The 19,568-nt window shown below is 47.8% G+C and overlaps 1 protein-coding gene across 1 annotated transcript in view; it reads left to right on the forward strand.

The window, feature by feature from the left end:
* Nucleotides 1–523: 523 nt before the first annotated feature.
* Dclk3 (doublecortin like kinase 3) overlaps nt 524–19,568 on the forward strand; it is a 52,567-nt gene continuing 33,522 nt past the window's right edge. The window contains exon 1 of the mRNA XM_032910852.1: nt 524–624. Within this exon, the coding sequence (XP_032766743.1) occupies nt 537–624 (88 nt within the window). The 5' untranslated portion in view covers nt 524–536. The remainder of the gene's footprint in view (nt 625–19,568) is intronic.

The raw sequence follows: 19,568 nt of genomic DNA on the forward strand, positions 1-19,568 counted from the left end.
TGAGAGCACTGTAGAGGCTCAGGTCCCCAAGTTCCTTGGCTGGAACAGCCTTGGCAAAAGGAAAGGGGAAGAAAGGAGGAGAGGGAGCAAAGGGAAGGGAGGGGAAAAGAAAGAGAGAGAGAGAGAGAGAGAGAGAGAGAGAGAGAGAGAGAGAGAGAGAGAGAGAGAGAGAGAGAGAGAGAGAGAGAGAGAATCCTGTGGGGTCCTGGCTGTCCTGCTAGCTCTCCTGGATCGCCCTACTTGCTCAACTTCACCGCCAACTCCACCGCCCCCGGGTAGCCTAAGGCGAGGCGGGGTGAGGCGAGGCGGGGCGGGGCGGGGCGGGGCGGGGCAGGGCGGGGCGGCGGCAGCGCGGTTGTCAGGCTCGCTCTGGGGAGACCGTCCTTGCGCTGTGGCTGCGGCCAGCAGCAACCAAAGGGAAGAGGAGACCCGAGCGGCTGTGTGCAGCAAGTAGTTAGTCCCTGAGTCTTCCCGCGCCTGCTCAGCTGCTGTCCGGCCAGGCCCACGAGCTGCTACCTGCAGCCAGGCCGCCAGCCATGCCAGCCGCGCCCGTCCTGCGCCCGCCGCCGCCACCGGCGACCCCTGCTCCGCCGGCACCCAGCCGCCCTGCGCCTGCTATCTCGGGTAAGTACCCTCGGTGACTGTCGGTGGGAACCCCACTCTGAGAGATGGGGCAGCAGAGGCAGACCCCACGGGGATGCACTGTGCAGGCGTGTGTGCATGTGTGCGATGTTGAGTGTATGTGTGCTCTGTGTGAGTGTTGTGTGCATGTGTGTACTTGTGCAACCCCTCTACACCATGGTTAAACTCTCTTGCTAGGGGTGACGCCGGCTTGAACGGTTCCCCTCTCTGGTCAGTCAGAGCACCATTCCTGGAAATATATACAGTACACTGGGCAGGAGCAGCAAGGCTGCAGAAGGCACCAGAGAGGGAGCTGTTATTGATTAATCTTCCTGGGCCAGGCAGTAGTCACCCAGAGACCTCCCTCATCCCATCCTTTCCTGAAAGAATCTGTTTTGGAGCTCTAGAGTCACCTCCCTGTCAAAGCTCACAGGAGAGTAGTGGAGTGGTTTTCTGAACCCTGCTCTCCAGAGCTCCGATTCTAACCAGAGCTATACAGAAGAACAAAGGGGGTTTAGAGAGAAACACTACAGGCAGAGTGTTTAGGGATTAGCAGGATAGATCAGAGCGGGAGAAATAGAACCATCAATTCATTTCAAATATAGCCCCACGTTTTCGCTCCTTTCCACGTCTGGCTCTGGGGGCGAGGTGTGGTGGAGAAAGGATAAGGCAGCTCCCGGGCTGGGCAGAGGCGTCTGGGGACACCTTCCCAGAGTATCTGCCTGCTGGGAGTGGGGGTGAGAAGTTGTGGAGGGAATTAGATTGTTACTTGCTCCTTACAGTGAGTCATTTCTCTGCCTCACTCCTTCTGAGTCCAGACCATTCTCTGTCCTCTCCTTGATGGCGACAGCTGTCTAGTGAAAGCGAGGTCCCACTGTCAACAGCCCTTACAACACACGCTGGCATTAAGGAGACCTGCACTTCGATGAGTGTTTTGGGAGATGCAGAGTGGGGTCTGTTGGCTTTTACAGGAGTGATCTGCGGGGCTAGTGTTGAGCTAAGGATCACAAAGGAGCGAAGTTCCCAGAGCTCTAGGCAGGGACTCATTATTCTTGGGGGTTAGGGAGCAGAAAGAAAGCAGGGAGGAAAGCGGGCTACGAAGTGCTGGTTCGTCTACTCCCAACTTCAGCAAAGCATGCTCTCCATGATAGTATTGTTAGCGTGATGCCACAGGAGAAAGGGCAGGTGGAGGCAGCTGCGATTTCTGAGTTCTGCTCTCCAGCCCTCTTTCCCACAGTCCTCTTGCGGCACGTTAGAGCCCTGAGTACTTGATTCTCAACTATAAGCCACCCCGTCTTCGCTGGAGGCTGACCTTTGCGCTGCTCTGCTGCCACAAGCTCAATGCAAGGACTGACTGCAATTGCACGTCTCTCTGGGGCGGCCCCTGACTGACAACTGGAGGGTCGTGAGGAGAAGGTTAGTCAGCTCAGGTCCTAGGCTTTTCCCTGGGGCGCTGAGTGAGGAGTGCTGTCCTTTGTTTATCAAAAGCTCCTGTGGCATCACATGGTTGACTCCCAAGGATCTTTGTGGGTCTCACTTCCCTCACTTGGGTTTTTGGCTTCTGCCCTTCCCGACCATTCTTTCCTGCGAACAACTACTCATACACTCAGTCCCTGTCATAGGGATTCCTCCTGGGGATCTGATTCTGAGGAACAACAACAGCAAAACCAACCAGCCAGCCAGCCAGCCAACCAACCAACCAACCAACCAACCAGAAAAACAAACCCCAGAACATGGAACCATTTCCCTTCTGTTCTAGTTTGCTCTCTGTTTCTGTCATAAACGCCATGGCCAAAAGCAGCTTAGGAAGGAGAGGGTCTATTTCAGCTTACAGGTTACCATCCACCATGAAGGGGAATCAGGACAGGGACTCAGAGCAAGAACCTGTGAGGAGAAGCTGAAGCAGAGCCATGGAGCAATGCTGCTTAGTGGTTTGTGCCCCGTGGCTTGGTCAGCTTGCTTTTTATGTAACCCAGGCTGACTTGTCCAGAGATGGCACTGCCCACATTGAGCTGGGCCCTCCCACATCAATCATTAATCAAGAAAATGCCCATGGACTTACTGTCGTCTTAAGGAGGCATTTTCTCAATTGAAAGTCCCTTTTCTCAAATGACCCTGGCTTGTGTCAACTTGACAAAAATAACCAGCACATGTCCCCTGCCCCCTCCCTCTTCCTCCTTTCCTCGCTCCCTTCTTTCTTCCCATGTTTGCTTTTGGGAGGAGGATCTCATGTAAACCAGGCTGACTTCGAACTATCTGTGTACCAGAGGCTGGCCTTGAACTCGTGATCCTTTTGCCTCCACTTCTCAAGTGCCGGATTGCAAATATGCGCCACCATGCCTGAAAGCCTTATCAGTCTTAGTGTGTTTCCTCCTCCCACTGTTCCGTACCAGGAGCAGTGGTAACAGCAGCAGTGGACAGCCTGCCTCCTCTAGGTTGCCTTTGGGGGAATTCACACTGCCCTGTCTTGGCTCATGGTCTTAGTACCCAGACCCAGGACTGGCAAATCTCGGTAACATGGCCCTCCTCAGTGTTCCTTTGGCACAATGATCAGTGTTCTGGGTGGGACGGCCCTTGAACTTGGTGCTCAGAGAAGCAGAAACAAAGTGGAGAGTTGTTCTGCTGTCCCAAGCTCTTAAATCTGTGTGTGTGTGTGTGCGTGTGTGCGTGTGTGCGTGTGCATATTCATGTTTGTGTTTGTATGTGTGTGTATGCATCTATGTGCATTCATGTGTGTGTGCCTCTGTGTGTATGCCTGTGTCTATGTATGAATGTGTATGCATGTTTGGGTTTGTACGTGTGTATGCATCTATATATGCATGTGTGCCTGAGTACCTGTGTGCCCGTGTGTGTGTGCCTGTGTGTGTGTGTGCCTGTGTGTTTGTGTGTGTGTGTGCCTGTGTGCTTGTGTGTGCCTCTGTGTGTGTGTGTGTGTGTGTGTGTGTGTGTGTGTGTGTAAAAATCTTTCCATTGATTCCATTGGCCAAGTTCGAGGGAAATTCCCCTCTCATGTGACCCTTGATGCTTCAGGCAAAAATAGTTTGCTTTTCTCTGGACGAGCTGAGTTAATAAAGGCCTTAGTGTCTTCCTAAACGCAAAAAAGGAAAGGAACGGTGCTGTGTCAACCTCAGACTCACAGGCTGCAGTGCTGCCTCGCCAGGGTGAGTGGCCTGGTGTTCTCCAGCCTGGTCTTGGAGCCTCTTAGGGCCCTTTTCCACAGCAGGTCTCTATAGCTGAGAGGGCTGCTTTACTTAGAAGCCTTTGGTTGATAGCTGTTTCCTTATTGCAGTCCAGAGCCCTGCTCTATCTGTAGCCAGGTTCCCCATCTTCCCAGGCAGCTGCCTGTTAACATCTAAATTCGTTCTGTCTAATGGCAAGCCCTTTTAAGAGTATCTGTGGGGGAGTAACTTGAAAGGGTTGTTTCCACAAACTGCCTGGTGGTGTAGGTCAGAAGTGGGAAATCCAGGAAGGTGGAGCAAGGGTAGGAAGACATCTGTCCTGGGAATTGGGGAGGGGCTTTATGTTTCATTCCTAGCTGTCTGAGGACTTCCAGAGACCCCAGGCAAGACTTTGAACTTCCCTGAGAATCTCAGTCTTCACCTCTCTTGCCTTAATGATAGCCATTCGCCTGACCTCAGTATCGTTTGATGATTAAAGGGGAAACATTTTCATGAACTCATCAAATAGTTATTGAGCAAGCTTATAAAGAACTTACCTGGGGATAAAAGACTGACTCCTGGGAACAGTGGGGTGTGTGGAGGCACCATCATGTGGGTAGTAAAAGAGAGGGGAGATTAATTCCGGGTCAGTGGGACATGAAGGGTCAAGAAATCTCTAAGTACCTACATTACTCTCAAAAGTTAAGTCTTATCCGATGTTTGCCCGAGGCAGGTCTCAGTCTCTATGGTTATGGAGTGAGAGCTTGGGAGCCTTTCAGACCTGTCTGGAACTTCAAAGTCAATCCTGTGACCCACCCACTCTGAGCTTGTTTCCTTTTTTTATAGATGGGTATGTTCCACGTGTTCTGAGGAGACAGTGATGTACAACTCTTCACCAGATGCTACAATGGAAGACAATTGAAGTTACTGACAGGCTTAGGCAGAAGAGATTGTTTGACTGTACCAAACTTTTAAATAGCTTCGGGCAATTTAACCATCTGGTGATGTAGGTAAAAATGGAGACTTGGATTCAGAATGTCTCGGAGCCCAAGATTTCTCTTTTCTTACGGGCACCCAAATTCTTGTAGGTGGTTCTTGTTTTGGGGACCACACTTGGAATACAGGGTCCTTAGTCATTTCTTCCCAGGGAAAGTCTGAACTCTCGTGGGGGCTGAGCAGTGTGTGGGGAGACAGTGGACCAATTCAGGACTCTGGGGAGGGTCTGAGTAGGAACTGAGCTGAAGAGAGTCAAGGGACGCTGTTATTAGGATGTTGTCTTTGGCGGGTGCTGGATCTAATCCAGCTGCTTTCAGATGTGCTAGAATCATCCCTCCCGAGAAAGTTCCTTCCCGCTCAGTGGCCATTACAGCTTCTCTCTTATTGTGGCCTTGAGGATTCAGGAACGCACAGGTTATCGGTGCAATCACAGTGTGGTGGGCCTGTATGATCTAACATTGATTGACAAGGATAATTATAACACGGGGACAAACGCATTTTATAAAGTTGATGGGCAATGAGGGTGTGCACTGAGATTCTAGGTCACGCCAGTCAGAATGTTTATCTTCAAGAGAACAAATAACAGATGTTGGTGCGGGTGGGGGAGAATTTTTTTGCACTGTACGTGGGATTATAAGTTAGTCTAGGCACTATGGAAATCAATATGGAAGGTCTTAAAAAGAAACAACCCTGGAAATACCACAACCCTGTGATCCACCTATGCCCCTCAAGAATATGTAACCAAAGTCAATAATCAAAATCAGTACACAGTAGAAATATTGGATGCCTGTGTTTATTGTGATGCTAGTCATAACCGTCAGGGTATGGAATCTGCATGTCCATCAAGGGTGAACAGATAGTGGAAACAGGGTGTGTCTACAATGTGTCTACAATGTGTCCATAATGTGTCTACAATGTGTCCACAATGAATTCAACACAAAGAAAGATGAAACTGAAACAAATTAAACTCAGCATTGTCATACTCAGCAAAATAAGGAGAAGGGGGGAGGGGGGGGGGGGAGGGAGGGAGGGAGAGAGAGAGAGAGAGAGAGAGAGAGAGAGAGAGAGAGAGATTGGTATGCCACCAAGACCCAACCTGAGCCCAAATCCCAGAACCCTCGCAATTGAAAGAGAGAACCAATTCACACATCTGTGAGCGTATACACACACAAATAAGCAAAGAGATAATCTTTTCATGTTTTATTTCACCCATGGAATTGCTTCTTCACTCTAAATGAAATAATTATTTATTTTTATTTTATGTGTACGGGTGTTTTTCTTATATGTATGTCTGTGTACTCTATGCCCGATGCAGTGGAAACCAGAAGAGAACATTAGCTCCCCTGGTACTGGAGTTTCAGGGGGCTGTGAGCTGGCATCTGGGTGCTGGGAATTGAACCCAGGCCCCCTCTAAGAGCTATCAGTATCCCTAACCATTGAGCCATCCCTCCAGCCCCTGCAACTTATATTTTTACAAGAGTCATGAAGGGAGAAGGAAAGGTTTATGGAAAGAGGAAGTAGACAAGTAAGGAACAAGTGATAGCAATGGGGGAGGGGTGTTAAATAGAATCAGAGTACATTCATCACACACACCCGGCAGTATCACAACCAAGCCTATTACTCTGTGTAATTGGTACGTGCTGATTGTAAAGGGGGAGTGTTAGGAAATAGAGGAAAACTTCCTGGTGCAATTGGATGTGAACTGACTTTTCGAAGCTTGAGTTACAGTGGCCGGGGCGGTGGAGGAGGTGAGCACGTGGAGAGTGGTATTATGGGATAAGGGGACAGCACATTCAATGAAAGGGTGCTGTGGAACAGTGAGGAATGTCTTGTCTTTGAGCTGAGTCCCTTGGAAGACGGAGTGTGGTGGGAAGGGCTTGCGCTCTGCCTGTGAAGCGGTGTTAGTACGGATATGCTGAGTTGTGCTGCAGTAACAGAATCTTAATTGTCTTAAAAGCCAAGCTCAAGAGAGGCACGGCCCACTCATACTCCCTGTCTCTCACAGGCCAGGGGGGCAGACTTTCTCTAGCTTACAGTGTGACCACCAGGACACGTGGCTGTGGAGTCAACCGTGCTGCCCATGTCCTGTGTGATGACTCGATTCTCTCTTCAGTTTGATCTCTCCATATTACAATTCATTTTGAAAAAAGATTTATTCATTTATTATATATAAGTATACTGTAGCTGTCTTCAGACACACCAGAAGAGGGCATCAGATCCCATTACAGATGGTTGTGAGCCACCACGTGGTTACTGGGATTTGAACTCAGGACCTCTGGAAGAGCCGTCAGTGCTCTAACCACTGAGCCATCTCTCCAGCCTCATATTACAATTCTTATTTGTTATTTTTTTTTACTAGACAACTATAATATTTAGTGACTATGGGGAGGGGAGTATTTGCCAAACTGGCAAAAGGATCTGAGTTCAATTTTCAGCACCCATGTTCATAAAACAAAACAAAATTGGGAGAGTTGGTGCACACCCATGTACCCAGAGTTAGGGAGGCAGGGCCAGGAGGATCCCTGGAATGTGCTAGCCAGACAGTCGGGCCTGGAAAGCAGGCTCCGGATTCAATGAAGCAGTGATTGAGAAAGACACCGAGTGGTGACCCCTGACCTGCACATGCATGTGCAAACAAGTGTACACATACATAAAGACACATGCACATAAATAAAAAATAAAACTAATATTTTCTCTTGGAATGCAGAGGCAGGTGAATGTCTGTGAGTTCAAAACCAGGCCATTGTACATAATGAGTTCCAGGAAAGCCATATTTGCATAGAGAGATCATGTCTCAAACACACACACACACACACACACACACACACACACGCACACACACGGACATGCACACACATGCACCCACACACATCTCCTTATGTAAATTACATTGATAATTCAAGAATATCTATGGGGGAAATATATATGGCAAAACTTGATTAGAACACAGTCATATGAATGATTCATAATATTGTTCAAAGGACATAATGAAAAATAAAAGCACAAAGTTAGGGCAATGTTTTGAAGACCTGTGGTCCCCTAGAGTATGTCAGGCTTTCCTGGAGAACATTGCAACTCTAAACTAAACTTGGAGGTCTGGTTTAGAGACATCATCTTGTCCAGGGACTATGGAAGGGTTGGTGGGAGCAGGAAGCAAGGTTGAAGACGTCAAACTGGGGTGTGTCTGCGACAGGACGAGGTCGGATGTGATGGGGTGGGTGCTGAGGTCTGGAGTGATGGGGTGGGTGCTGAGGCAGTAGTTATGGGATGGGGAGGAGGAAGCATCAAATGTAGGTGCAGATCAGGTCAGGCGCTTCATGGACAGGACGTGGAGACGTACTGCACTGGGAATTGATGAAGAGGCTGAGATTGGTTGAAATCTGCTGCTGCTGAAGGTGAGGCCCACAGGTATCCATGGTGAGGATGCAGGACTCTATTGATGAGGGCCACAGGTACCCAGCAGCGTTTTCCATCCATCTTCTCTAACTGACGTGACACTTCTGACACCAGTCTGAGGTTCTTCTGCATCTTGTGGTGTCTGTTCTTTCCTTTGTGGATGAATCTGGTGGGGGTTATTATCCTCCTTTGTGTCTGCTGCTTCTGACTTGCTGGAGTAGGGTCTGAAACATTCTGCCTAATTAGGACTGCATATTTTTTCTTTGTCTCCTACATTTTTAAGGAAAGGGGAAAAAGTTGAGAAAATTATGGATGGTTTTGACATAGAAGCTGTCATGCCAATGTGAGATTCATTATCTGGCTTCAACTTTAAGAGCCCAGTGAACTTTCCACTCTGTTCTTTAAGGCAGAGAGGCTTAAAATTCTTGTGGGGAGGGGCAGATGGAAACTCCACACGCTGAGGAAGGGAAAAGAAAGGGTAGGAAACACAGAGACGGAATGTCATAAAATAAACCTGTGTGTGGCTTCTACAGGGAAGTGTTATGGTAACTGAAACGTTCGGTATGAAGTACTTAGGGCTGGTGAGGTGGCTCAGTGGGTAAAAGCATGGGCCACCAAATCCTATGACCGTGCCTCTGTCAGTGGCATCCGCCTGGTGGAAGGACAGAAGCAAAGTCCAGTAAGTTGTCCACTAACACACACACACACACACACACACACACACACACACACACACACACACAAAGAGTGAGAGAATTAAAAAGTAAAAAAATAAGAAAGAAAATGGTTTTAAACCTCACCCCATGTTTCCTTTCTCTATAATGATTAACCTAATACACCAGCTGAAAAGTAGCACCGTGAGCCAGCCGCCCAAGTGCCTTTTTCTTCCCTCTTTTCACCAGAGTTGAACTTTCAGCCTCACTGGCTTGGGGAGGAGAATCAAAATAGAGCCTCTGAAACTCCTTTGGAAACATGGAGCCCGCTTCTCCTGCTTCTGTTGGGACTGGTGCTGGGGTTCTTGTGATTGGGCCATCTTGTTTAGCTGAAAGTGAGGTCCGGCTTCAGTGAGGGGGTGTCTCAAAAAAGAAGAGAAAAAACCGAAAAAACCAGGAAGGAAGTGAATGGGAAACACCCAATATCACACTCTGGCTTCTACATCCACACACGTGGAACTCTCCCAATATGAACATGCGTGTGCACACATACAGAAACACACACAGACAGACAGACAGACAGACACACACACACACACACACACACACACACATACTCTACACATCCTGAGATCAAGTGCACACTTGTTTCCCCCCAAGACTGTACACTCCTTGAGGACAGGAACCTTGTACCTTATCTAGCCCACCCCTACCATGGCGCCTCTCCAAGGGAGCAGACCCCACAGGCACTGCTCCTGTAGGACTCTACAGGATGCGTCTTTGGGCCTCAAGGTTGACAGGATTTTAGGAGTGACTTAGGTGACATTGGTAGAGAGTCTGGGGGGTGGAAGAGGAAGGTTGTTTCAGGTGTCTGCAGCTAGAACCCTCTGGAGCTTCAGTTTCTGTGTCCAGTGTTTGCAGTGGCAATTGGGTCTTGCCAGATACCTGTGTCCTTTCTAGGCAGCTGCCTTGGTCCATGTCCATGGTCCCTAGTCACACCACCTCTCCTGGTTTCAGGGGCGTGGTTTGTCCATGTCGGGGGCGTGGTTTGTCCATGTTTGGTGCAGTCCAGAAGAACGGGCGGGGCAGTTCCTGAGCATTGGAGCAGCACTCAGATGCCAAGAGATTGCCCACAGACATCTATGTTCCTCTCCTCTAGGCAGGGCAGCCATGAGACATGCCTGCAGTTTCCCGAGATTCTCAGCAGATTACCCAAAATGGATTTAGATCCTTTCCCAGCTTCTGATTTAGGGAGGGCCCAACACTTTGGGCTCGTTTGCGTTCACGTGAGCAGCGTCTATAACCGGACAGTGGACGGGAATATTGTGTGTCATCTCTTATGCTAGGCAGCTGAAAGTCAGGGTACTGCCTCCGCTCTGCTCTGTTGATCTGGCCATCTTGGGACTGAGTTCCTCAGATCGAGGAGCTGATATGGAAGAAACCTCGTGAGCACTCAGGGGTTCATTAGAGCAAAGACTTACTGTGGTAACCCTTTGGGTTCTGGGCATTTATTGGCCAAGGCACTGGCTTGTCTGTCTGCACATCAGGTTGATCCTCTAAGGACTCTGGGGAATCTTTTCTTTTCTTTCCTTTCCTTTCCTTTCCTTTCCTTTTCTTTTCTCTTCTCTTCTCTTCTCTTCTCTTCTCTTCTCTTCTCTTCTCTTCTCTTCTCTTCTCTTCTCTTCTTTTCTTTTCTCTTTTCTTTTCTTTTCTTTTCTTTTCTTTTCTTCGGAGCTCGGGACTGAACCCAAGGCCTTGCAGTTGCTAGGCAAGCGCTCTACCACTGAGCTAAATCCCCAACCCCGACTCTGGGGAATCTTTGACCCACACTTTCACTTAAAAAATGTTTTATCTTTTCGTTTAATTTTTTTGAGACATGATCTCATGGATTGCAGACTGGCTTCTCATCAGATACTAAAGCCAAGGGTGACTTTGAACTTCTGATCCTCCTCACACGTGCCGGGGTTACAGGAGGGTGCTACCACCCTCTGTGCTTTGAATGTTCTGGGCAAACCTCTACGAACTGAATTACATCCCCATCCCTAACAACTCCTAACCTTTAAAATGCTCTTTGGGGGCTACTAATAAAGTAAATATGAGTGATTTTCTGAGTCACCTGTAATTCCTGCAGAAGAACCTTGGCTTTATTCGTGGAATGAAAATTCAAATTCACTCTACTTCAGAATCATTAGCCTATTGTCCTAATATTGAATAAAAACGATCCCAGCTTGCCTGCTTGGGATACAATCATCTTCGATTCTGCATTAAATTACAGTGTCAAGCGGCAGCTAGTTAGAGGCCGTAGTTTTGTCATTTCCTTGAGTTCCTGAAGAAGTACTGTTTTGATCATATCTCTGTAGTGAGATATGAGAATCTGCATTACAGATTCTTAAACAGTGGGCTTCCAACCCACCCAGGGTTGTGTAACTGAATGTGTGTGTGTGGGGGAGGGGAGGGTCATGAAACATTTGGCAACAGAAAGGTTTCTGAACGCACAACTCACTATTAACTCAAAGGTAGACAGGTAACAAACCTGAGGTGCTTCTGGCCGTGTTCATGGCTGTTTCCTCACGTGACGTCACTGCAGCGTTGGCTCCTAATACAGACCACATCGTACACTTCTCCCTTTGCGTGCTGCTGGACTCTTTAACCCCAACAAACCTTGAGTAAAACACCTTGGGTCTGATTCAAGACTGTTATGTTTTATGAATTGTAGTGTGTTTTTTTTATATATATACAAAATCTTCTGCTCTTATTAAAGCCCACGATTCAGTTACAAAAGACCCTAAAGGCTTTTAATTTTTTTTCATGTTGCCATTACTTAGCATCGAGTATAAATTTAGTAATATCTGTGGTGCCTCGGAATGGCTCACTTTAAAACAGTTTGAATTGCTGGCTCGAGTATCATCAGGAATAATTCAATGGATCTCGACTTGGTATTAGGACAGAACAAAGAGTAATTCGATGAATTTTGCTTTGGGATTAGGACAGAATTTCTCACAGTTTCCGAAATGGCCCCCAAATACAGTTTGGCCATCTTTCTATGTATTTATGCAAAATAGCATTCTCGGGGTGATGATTATAAAAATCAAAACAGCTGTCAACCCTTGGGAGACACTGAAGATGCGTGCGTCCTACAGAATCAGCGCTGGTGGCAGGATTCTTGTGACGGGGCTAGAGAGATGGCTTGGTTGGTAAAATGCTTGCTGTGTAAGTATGAGGACTCCGGATTGGTCCCCTGGCAGCCATGAAAGAAGCTGTGTGTGCATGGTAGCACACGTTGGTAATCCCAGCTCTGGGGAGATGGTCACAGAGGGAGCCGGGGGGTGTGGGGTTTTCCGGGGGCTTTGGGGGGACAGGGACAGGGACACGGGGCAGGGGAGCTCCCTGACCAGCCAGTTTAACTAAAACTGATCTCCAACCTTGGTGAGTGACAGTCTCAGAAAGATAATGAGATGGAAAAGAATTGAGGAAAATGCCTGATGTCAACCTCTGGCTTCCACAGTCACACAGATACACCTTCTCGCCATGTGAAGGTGCACACGCACACGTCCCCCCTCCCCCCCTCACGCACGTTCCTGTGATTGAGGGCACAACCTGCCTCCTGAGAGACTGTTCACTCCCTGTGGACTGGCGCCTTGTCCCTAGGTTATCTAGGTTCTCCACTCGTGGAACATCTTCAAAGGAGCGGTTCCCACAGGCATGTGCCCCTGCAGGGTTCCACAGGAAGAGTGGAAAAAGTTTTAAGAAACCCCTGCTGTTTTCTACTAGCCTCTCTCTTTGTTCTCTCTGGAAACTTACACTAATTAGTGTCAAACAGCCTTTCACCTACCACTTACAATGGGGAAGAGCTGGGAGCTGTTTAAAGCAGCCTCAGCTTCTTATGGTGTTACTGTCTGCAGTAGACTGTAATTCTTCCATACCCCATACCTCTCTCATGCGCATGTGCGTGTGCTCGTGTGTATGTGCGTGTGTGTGTGTGTGTGTGTGTGTGTGTGCGTGTGTGTGTGTGTGCGTGCGTGTGTGTGTTCATACCAGAGGACAAGCTTGAAGCTCATTCCATGGTGGCTATTTATTTTTGAGGCAGTGTTTCTCATCTGTCTTGGAACTGGACAGTTAGGACAGACTGGTGGACGGTGAGCCCCGAGGATCTGCTGATATCTGTCTGCCAGTGCTGGGGTTATAAGAAGGTACCACTGTGCCCAACGTTTTACATAGGAGCTGGGGATCAAACTCAGGTCCTCAGACTTGTGCAGAAAGCCCTCCAGACCTCTCTTCTCACAGCTTTGTACTGTTCCTTACACTGATCAGATACATTTCTTATTAAAGCTATTACCAAGAATTTTCAAAAGTTGAAAAAAAAATCCAGCTTATTGAAGTTTCTGTCGGGAAGCTGGCATGCCTATAAACTTTCCAAAAAAAAAAAAAAAAAAAAAAAAAAAAAAAAAAACAAACCTTGAAATTAATGTATAAGAAAAAGGAGTTACTAAATATTTTTACCTTATACTGGGCCACTTTTAAATTGTATTTTGTGGTAAAGAAACGTAGGAAATGATTTCATGAGCTCCAGTTGTTTTCCCAGGTAGTTCAGAATAAATAAATAGAGCACGTCCTAGACTTGAAGTGAGTTTGTAGAGGGAGAGAGGGAGCAAGGAGACTGCAGAGGCCGTGAGCATCACAGGATCCTGTCCTCACAGCCAGACAGAGTCATGGGTGCCGTGAAGACCAACAGCTTAGATCCAGCATGCATTTCTCTTTGAAACATAGTCTCTCACACGTGTAAGATCTGTCAGAGTCTGGTCAGAGAGAGAGAGAGAGACTCCGGAGTCCACACATCAAAGCCTTCTTGAAGACAATTGGTAGTTGTTGGTAATAACACAGTCTGTGTAACAGCAGATGATGCCAGAGGCAGCCACCCCCTCACTGATGCTGAAGACGGGCCTGGCAGGCCAGACTGGTTAACATAAAAGCAAGGGTAAGGATGGCATGTTCTTAACCTGTGCACATGGTGAGGAAAACAAAACGATAGGTTATACTTTAAAAATAAAAAGGAACCACTAAGAAGTTGGTGTCCAAGCATCAGCCCCCTTTGGGATCTTGGGGTCACCTGCAGCTGCAGCATTGCAGAGCCATGGGCATCTGACTTAAGAGAAAGTTTCAGTTTCTGGGTGGAAATGTGCTGTGCGTTGGTGTGGGAGCTCTTTAGTGCTTTTCCTTGAGCGTTACTTTATTAAGTTAGACATTCGTGATGTGATTGTTTTATGCACAGACTGGAGGTTTCCCTGCTCTTGAAGAGGGTGTTTTAGAGGATGTTGACACCGTGAAAGGAAGACAGTCGTCACACTCACTAGGAGGGAGTCTGGTAACTAGTTGACCATCCCAGGGTCCTATGTTCTCCCGCCTTTATGTAGGTTACTTCCTGTTTTCTAAACCATTCGGTTTGTTACAAAGCCAAAACAGCATGGCTGCCGGGTTCTCTCCCTGTTTAGCGATTTGTGCTTTCTTCCTGGCCAGTGCCAAGCAGTGAAGGGTGTTGGTGGAGGTGCAAGGGGTGGTATAGAAACAGACTGAGCCTCCTCCACTGAACCCCAGAGTGCTGTCTGGGACAGCGTGTGGGTTTTCAAATGCTCTTAAGGAGTGCGCTAACAATTGGAGAAAAAGAAGGCTCAGCTGGAAAAGCGCTTGCCATGCACGAGGCTCTGAGTTCGGATCTCCAGTTCCCATAAAACAAGTCAAGGGAAAAAAAAACCGCAAACTTTTACTCCCCACGCTGAGGAGGACAGGAGGAACACTGTGCTAGTGAGTTCTAGGCACAGTGGGAGATGCTATCCCTAAAAATAAGGCCAAGGAGAAGGCTTGTCCTGAAGAGACACTTTGATTTTGAGCCTGGTGATCTGCGTTTGATCCCCCAGAATCCACATAAAAATGAGAGGGCCAAGTTCACATTTTCTGACCTGTGTACTCACACCATGGCATGAGAACACACACACACACACACACACACACACACACAGACACACACAGACACACACACAAATAATAATAATAATAATAATAATAATAACAACAACAACAACAACAACTAACAAAATAGAGATTAATGAAGATGAAGACCCTGGCTGTCACACACCCAGACACACACATACACACGCACACACGCATGCATGCACACACATGCAGGCACGCACACACACACACACACACACACACACACACACACACACACCATGAGCGATGGACTTTTACTTGGAAGGATGGAATAGAACATTAAATATCTATTCATTTTATACAGGGAAAAAGTGGAAAGTTTTGCATTTGCCTTATGTAACTGTCAGGAACTTGGCCTTTCTGGTGTACGGATTGTCTCCATCTGGATGTTGTCATGGAGTTTCTTTAACGTACAATTAGTTACCTTCCTCTATAATCCAGCCAGTAATAGGCATACCTTTCTTACTTTAGCAATTATTTTCATAAATGTTCTTCTTCCTTTCCCTAATCTTGCCAGTATCTGTTTTTAGTGTAATAGCTTTAAAATTAGGTCCCGAAGCAGTCACCGATAATCACTGTCAACTAGCCACTCATTCACTCGCATGTATTTATTGAGACTTTACTATGTGCCACCATGTTAGACGCAGCAATGTCATAGTAGCTGTGGCATTAGAGCGGGAGGGCATCGGACAGAGGTCAAAGCATATCATGAATTACTCTACTGGGACTGTACGGAGGGTTGGTACTGGGGTGGAGGAGCGTGTCCTCAGCGGATGAATCAGAGTAGGGTGTGGAGTCTATGGTGGACGTGAGCCAAGGAAAGGTGAGAGAGAAGCCCCTGGGGAGAGTCCAGTGAGTTCTCACTTGTGTGTTCATACATGTGTCTGTAGAGGGGCACACACGGAAGTGAGGGTGGACGTGGACGTGTGTGAGACCTCTCAGTGAGGGTCTCTGGAGAACTCCAGACACCCTGGAATGTTCCCTCAGGGCAGCTTTACCTGGGTTTCTCCTGCCTCCTCAATGGTGTAAATGTTGAGTACGTGTGTGGGACCCATGGGATGAACAGAGCAAGTTCAGACAGCAGAAGAGAAGGCATGGGAGAACTGGGATCCCCAGGGCTAACACAGCAAGAGCAGTGGTTAGAGACAGCTGCTGCTGGGTGTGGGGGGCGCTGGCACCGGCCAGAGGTTTGCTGTGCTGGACTTGCAGGAAGCTGACTGGGAAGCTTTAGATACATGTGGGGCCGAATATCTGGACACAAAGGCCTGCGCCTGTAAAAGTAACTTATTCTCCTGTAGTAATTCTGTCTTTGACTTACTGCCTCTGTCAGTAACCTAGTCCTGGAAGCTTCTAGCCTCTGTGCAATCTTATCTAGGCCTAGAGTGTTTCCAACCTCTGAGACTTGTTGCTGAACATGGTCACCTCCCCCACTCCCTGTTTTTCTTTCTGACCTCTGGCTGGTTCAATTCAGTTGTTCTGGCTCCAAACTCCTCTCTCCACTGACTGAATCAGTCTGGCTTCTCTCTCTAGGCTCTCCTGAATTGCTCTGCTTGGCCTCATACTAACTTTGGCAATCTGTTCTAATCCGGCTCCCCCTCATTCTCTGGCTTGTTCTCTCTTCACCTGTGTCTGGCTTGTTCTCTCCTCAGTCTGTCTCTGTAAAACTCTCCTGGTAGGACTACCCCTTCATTTCTCTGCACTACCCATCAAATAGCTTCCCTTTCCTCTCTCTTCTCACGAGAGTCGAGCGTATCCTATTCTGTCAGATCTTCCTCTGATTCATCACTCTGTCTGCCACTCAGTTAGACATCGCTCCAAACATGGGTGCTTCCTTCTACAAACTAACTTCACCTTCTACTTTAACTTTACTTACTTTTGTTTGGGATTAAAGGTGTGGACTAAGGGCATGTCTGTATTTCAGCCAGAGGGATTAAAGGTGTGTGTGGAGGGCTGTGCCACACCACAACCTGAAACAGGTATTTTCAGTAAATAACACAATTTCAGGGTTCACGGTGTGATCAAATATCCTATAATACACACCTTTAACCCCAGCACTTGGGGGATAGAGGCAGGAAGATCTCTTTAAGTTTGAGGCCAATCTGGTCTACATAGCAAGTTGCAGGATGGCCAGGATTACTCAAAAGGAGGAGGAAGAAGAGGAGGAAAGGACAAAAAGAGAAAGAAAAGTTGACGTGCTTGTCCAGCACGTGACAGGTTGCTCTCATCAATAACTCGTAACGAGCATTCCCTGCCAGCCTACCTCAGCCATGGCAACAGCTCAATACGCTTGGAATCTTCTCAAGCAAGTGCATTTACACAAGCCATGTTTCTGCAAGGAGACAGTGTTGCATAATCTCCCCCCGCCCCTAAAAAATCTTATACTTCACTCCCCAGGGAAGCCAGGGGCTGACGGGGCAACTGGAGGTTCTGAGGCCACCTGTGTTTGATGCTCTCAGAAAGTCGGATGGGCTCTGTCGGGAGCTGTTCTTTCAGGGAAGCCAGCCTGCCTGGGTTGCACTGTGGTCACGGTGTGTTAAGTGTTTCCTGCACATGGCAGAGCTTATTGCTGGCACCTTGCTACCATATTTACAGGGTGTGGGAGGCACCACAGAGGGAGGGTGCCGGACCCGGCCAGCATCCGTGATGTTATCCTGGCCTCGGCTTCTCTGACTGGGTACTGGGATGGCTCCCAGAGATCTGACACCTGTGATGACTTTCCAACCACACCTTTCCTACTTCAATTTTTTTTTTTTTTTTGGTTTTTTTTTTTTTGGAGCTGGGGACCGAACCCAGGGCCTTGCGCTTCCTAGGCAAGCTCTCTACCACTGAGCTAAATCCCCAACCCTCCTACTTCAATTTTGAAGGAAACAAAACCCATTCTGAATCCTGAGATGGAGGAAGCGACTGCACCTTAATCCGCTCTATGCCAATATTCTTTTTTGTTTGGACTCTCTGTTCGCTTTAGAGAGCTTCTTTTTTTAGATCACTCTCTCTGCAGGGACATCGGGGACGCTCACCTGTTCGTTACCAGCTCCGGGAACACAGTGTGACTTTATTTCACCCAGTGGGATGCCAGTTGGCTTCACAACTAGGGCGAGGCTGTCTCGCTAGGTGTTGATGCCCACTGGTGGGTTTTGTGTCTGTTCTCTTTCCTCTGCAGACCCTGAAAGCTTGCTCTATGTTGTGGTTACAAAGGACGAGCTAAATGTGCTTTTGTGCAAAAGAATTCAGGATCCAGGAGAAATAGTTTCTGTGCCTACTGCTGACCCGTGTAATAATTGCTAAGTGTTCGTTGTCTGTATATATAGTTGTGTCTTTATTAGGAGTTGCTTGCCTATCGATAGATGCTCTCATATATAGATGTTCGTATTCAGACAGCCTTTGCACCTGCCACAGTCCTCCTGAGATTGGATTTGTGACTTTACTTTTGTTTGCAAAGGATTTCTGTTTCAGTGCAAGCTGTTCTTGAGAGGTTTTGTCAGAGAGAGTCGAGTGGATCACTTCAGCCACTACGCTGATGAATATTTATGAGAAGTATCTTGTCAGTCAGGTGTACCGAAGACACGGATAGCAGCACAGTGAAGTCAGATGATACTTGTCTTCCATGGAATTAACGTGTTTCATTTATATTATTTATGGACACAAAATCATCAAGATATGTCCCTATGACTTATCTTACAGTCAACCCCACTCCGTCCTGTGTTCATGTGTGTCATGAATATGAATAAGATCCATTATTTATTCTTAAATAGTGTGTGTGAGTGTATATGTGTGTGTGAGTGTGTGTGTGAGTGAGTGTGTGTGTGTGAGTGTGTGAGTGTGTGAGTGTGTGTGTGTGTGTGTGTGAGTGTGTGTGTGTGTGTGTGTGTGTGTGTGTGTGTGTGTGTGTGTGTGTGAGTGTGTGTGAGTGTGTGTGTGTGAGTGTGTGTGTGTGTGTGGTGTGTGTGGTGGTGTGTGTGGTGGTGTGTGGTGTGTGTGTGGTGTGTGGTGGTGGTGTGTGGTGTGTGTGTGTGTGTGTGAGTGTGGTGTGTGAGTGTGTATATGAGGTGTGTATATGAGTGTGTTTGTGAGTGTGTGTGTGTGGTGTGTGAGTGTGTGTGTGGTGTGTGGTGTGGTGTGTGTTGGGGTGGTGGGGTGGGGTTTGTGGGGTTGTGTGTGTGAGTGTGTGTGTGGTGTGTATATGAGTGTGTGTGAGTGTGTGTAGTGTGTGTGTGTGGAGTGTGTATATGAGTGTGTGTGTGTGTGAGTGTGTGGTGTGTGTGTGTGAGTGTGTGTGTGTGTGTGTGAGTGTGTGTGTGTGTGTGTGTGTGTGTGTGTGTGTGTGTGTGAGTGTGTGAGTGTGTGTGTGTGTGTGAGTGTGTGAGTGTGTGTGAGTGTGTGTGAGTGTGTGAGTGTGTGTGGGGGCGGTGTATGGGTACATGAGTGCAAGCCTCTGTAGGTGGAGGCTGGAAGAGGGCATTGGATCCCCTGGGACTCGAGCAGCAGATTGGGCGCTTACATCTGAACTCTGGTCCTTTCCTAGCCTATCAAGTGTTCTTACCACTCAGCCATCTTTCCATCCTCCTAAGCTGTATACTTTTGAAACACCCTTCTTACCAGCTCTGGGAACACAGCGTGACTGTATTTCGCCCAGTGGGATGCCAGCTGGCTTCACAACTAGGGCAAGGCTGTCTTGCTAGGCGTTGGTGCCAACTGGTGGGTCTTGTGTCTGTTCTGTTTTCTCTGCAGACCCTGAAAGTCATTTTAATTGCTCACT

Source organism: Rattus rattus, chromosome 8, assembly GCF_011064425.1.
Source record: "Rattus rattus isolate New Zealand chromosome 8, Rrattus_CSIRO_v1, whole genome shotgun sequence".
Lineage (NCBI taxonomy): Eukaryota > Metazoa > Chordata > Mammalia > Rodentia > Muridae > Rattus > Rattus rattus.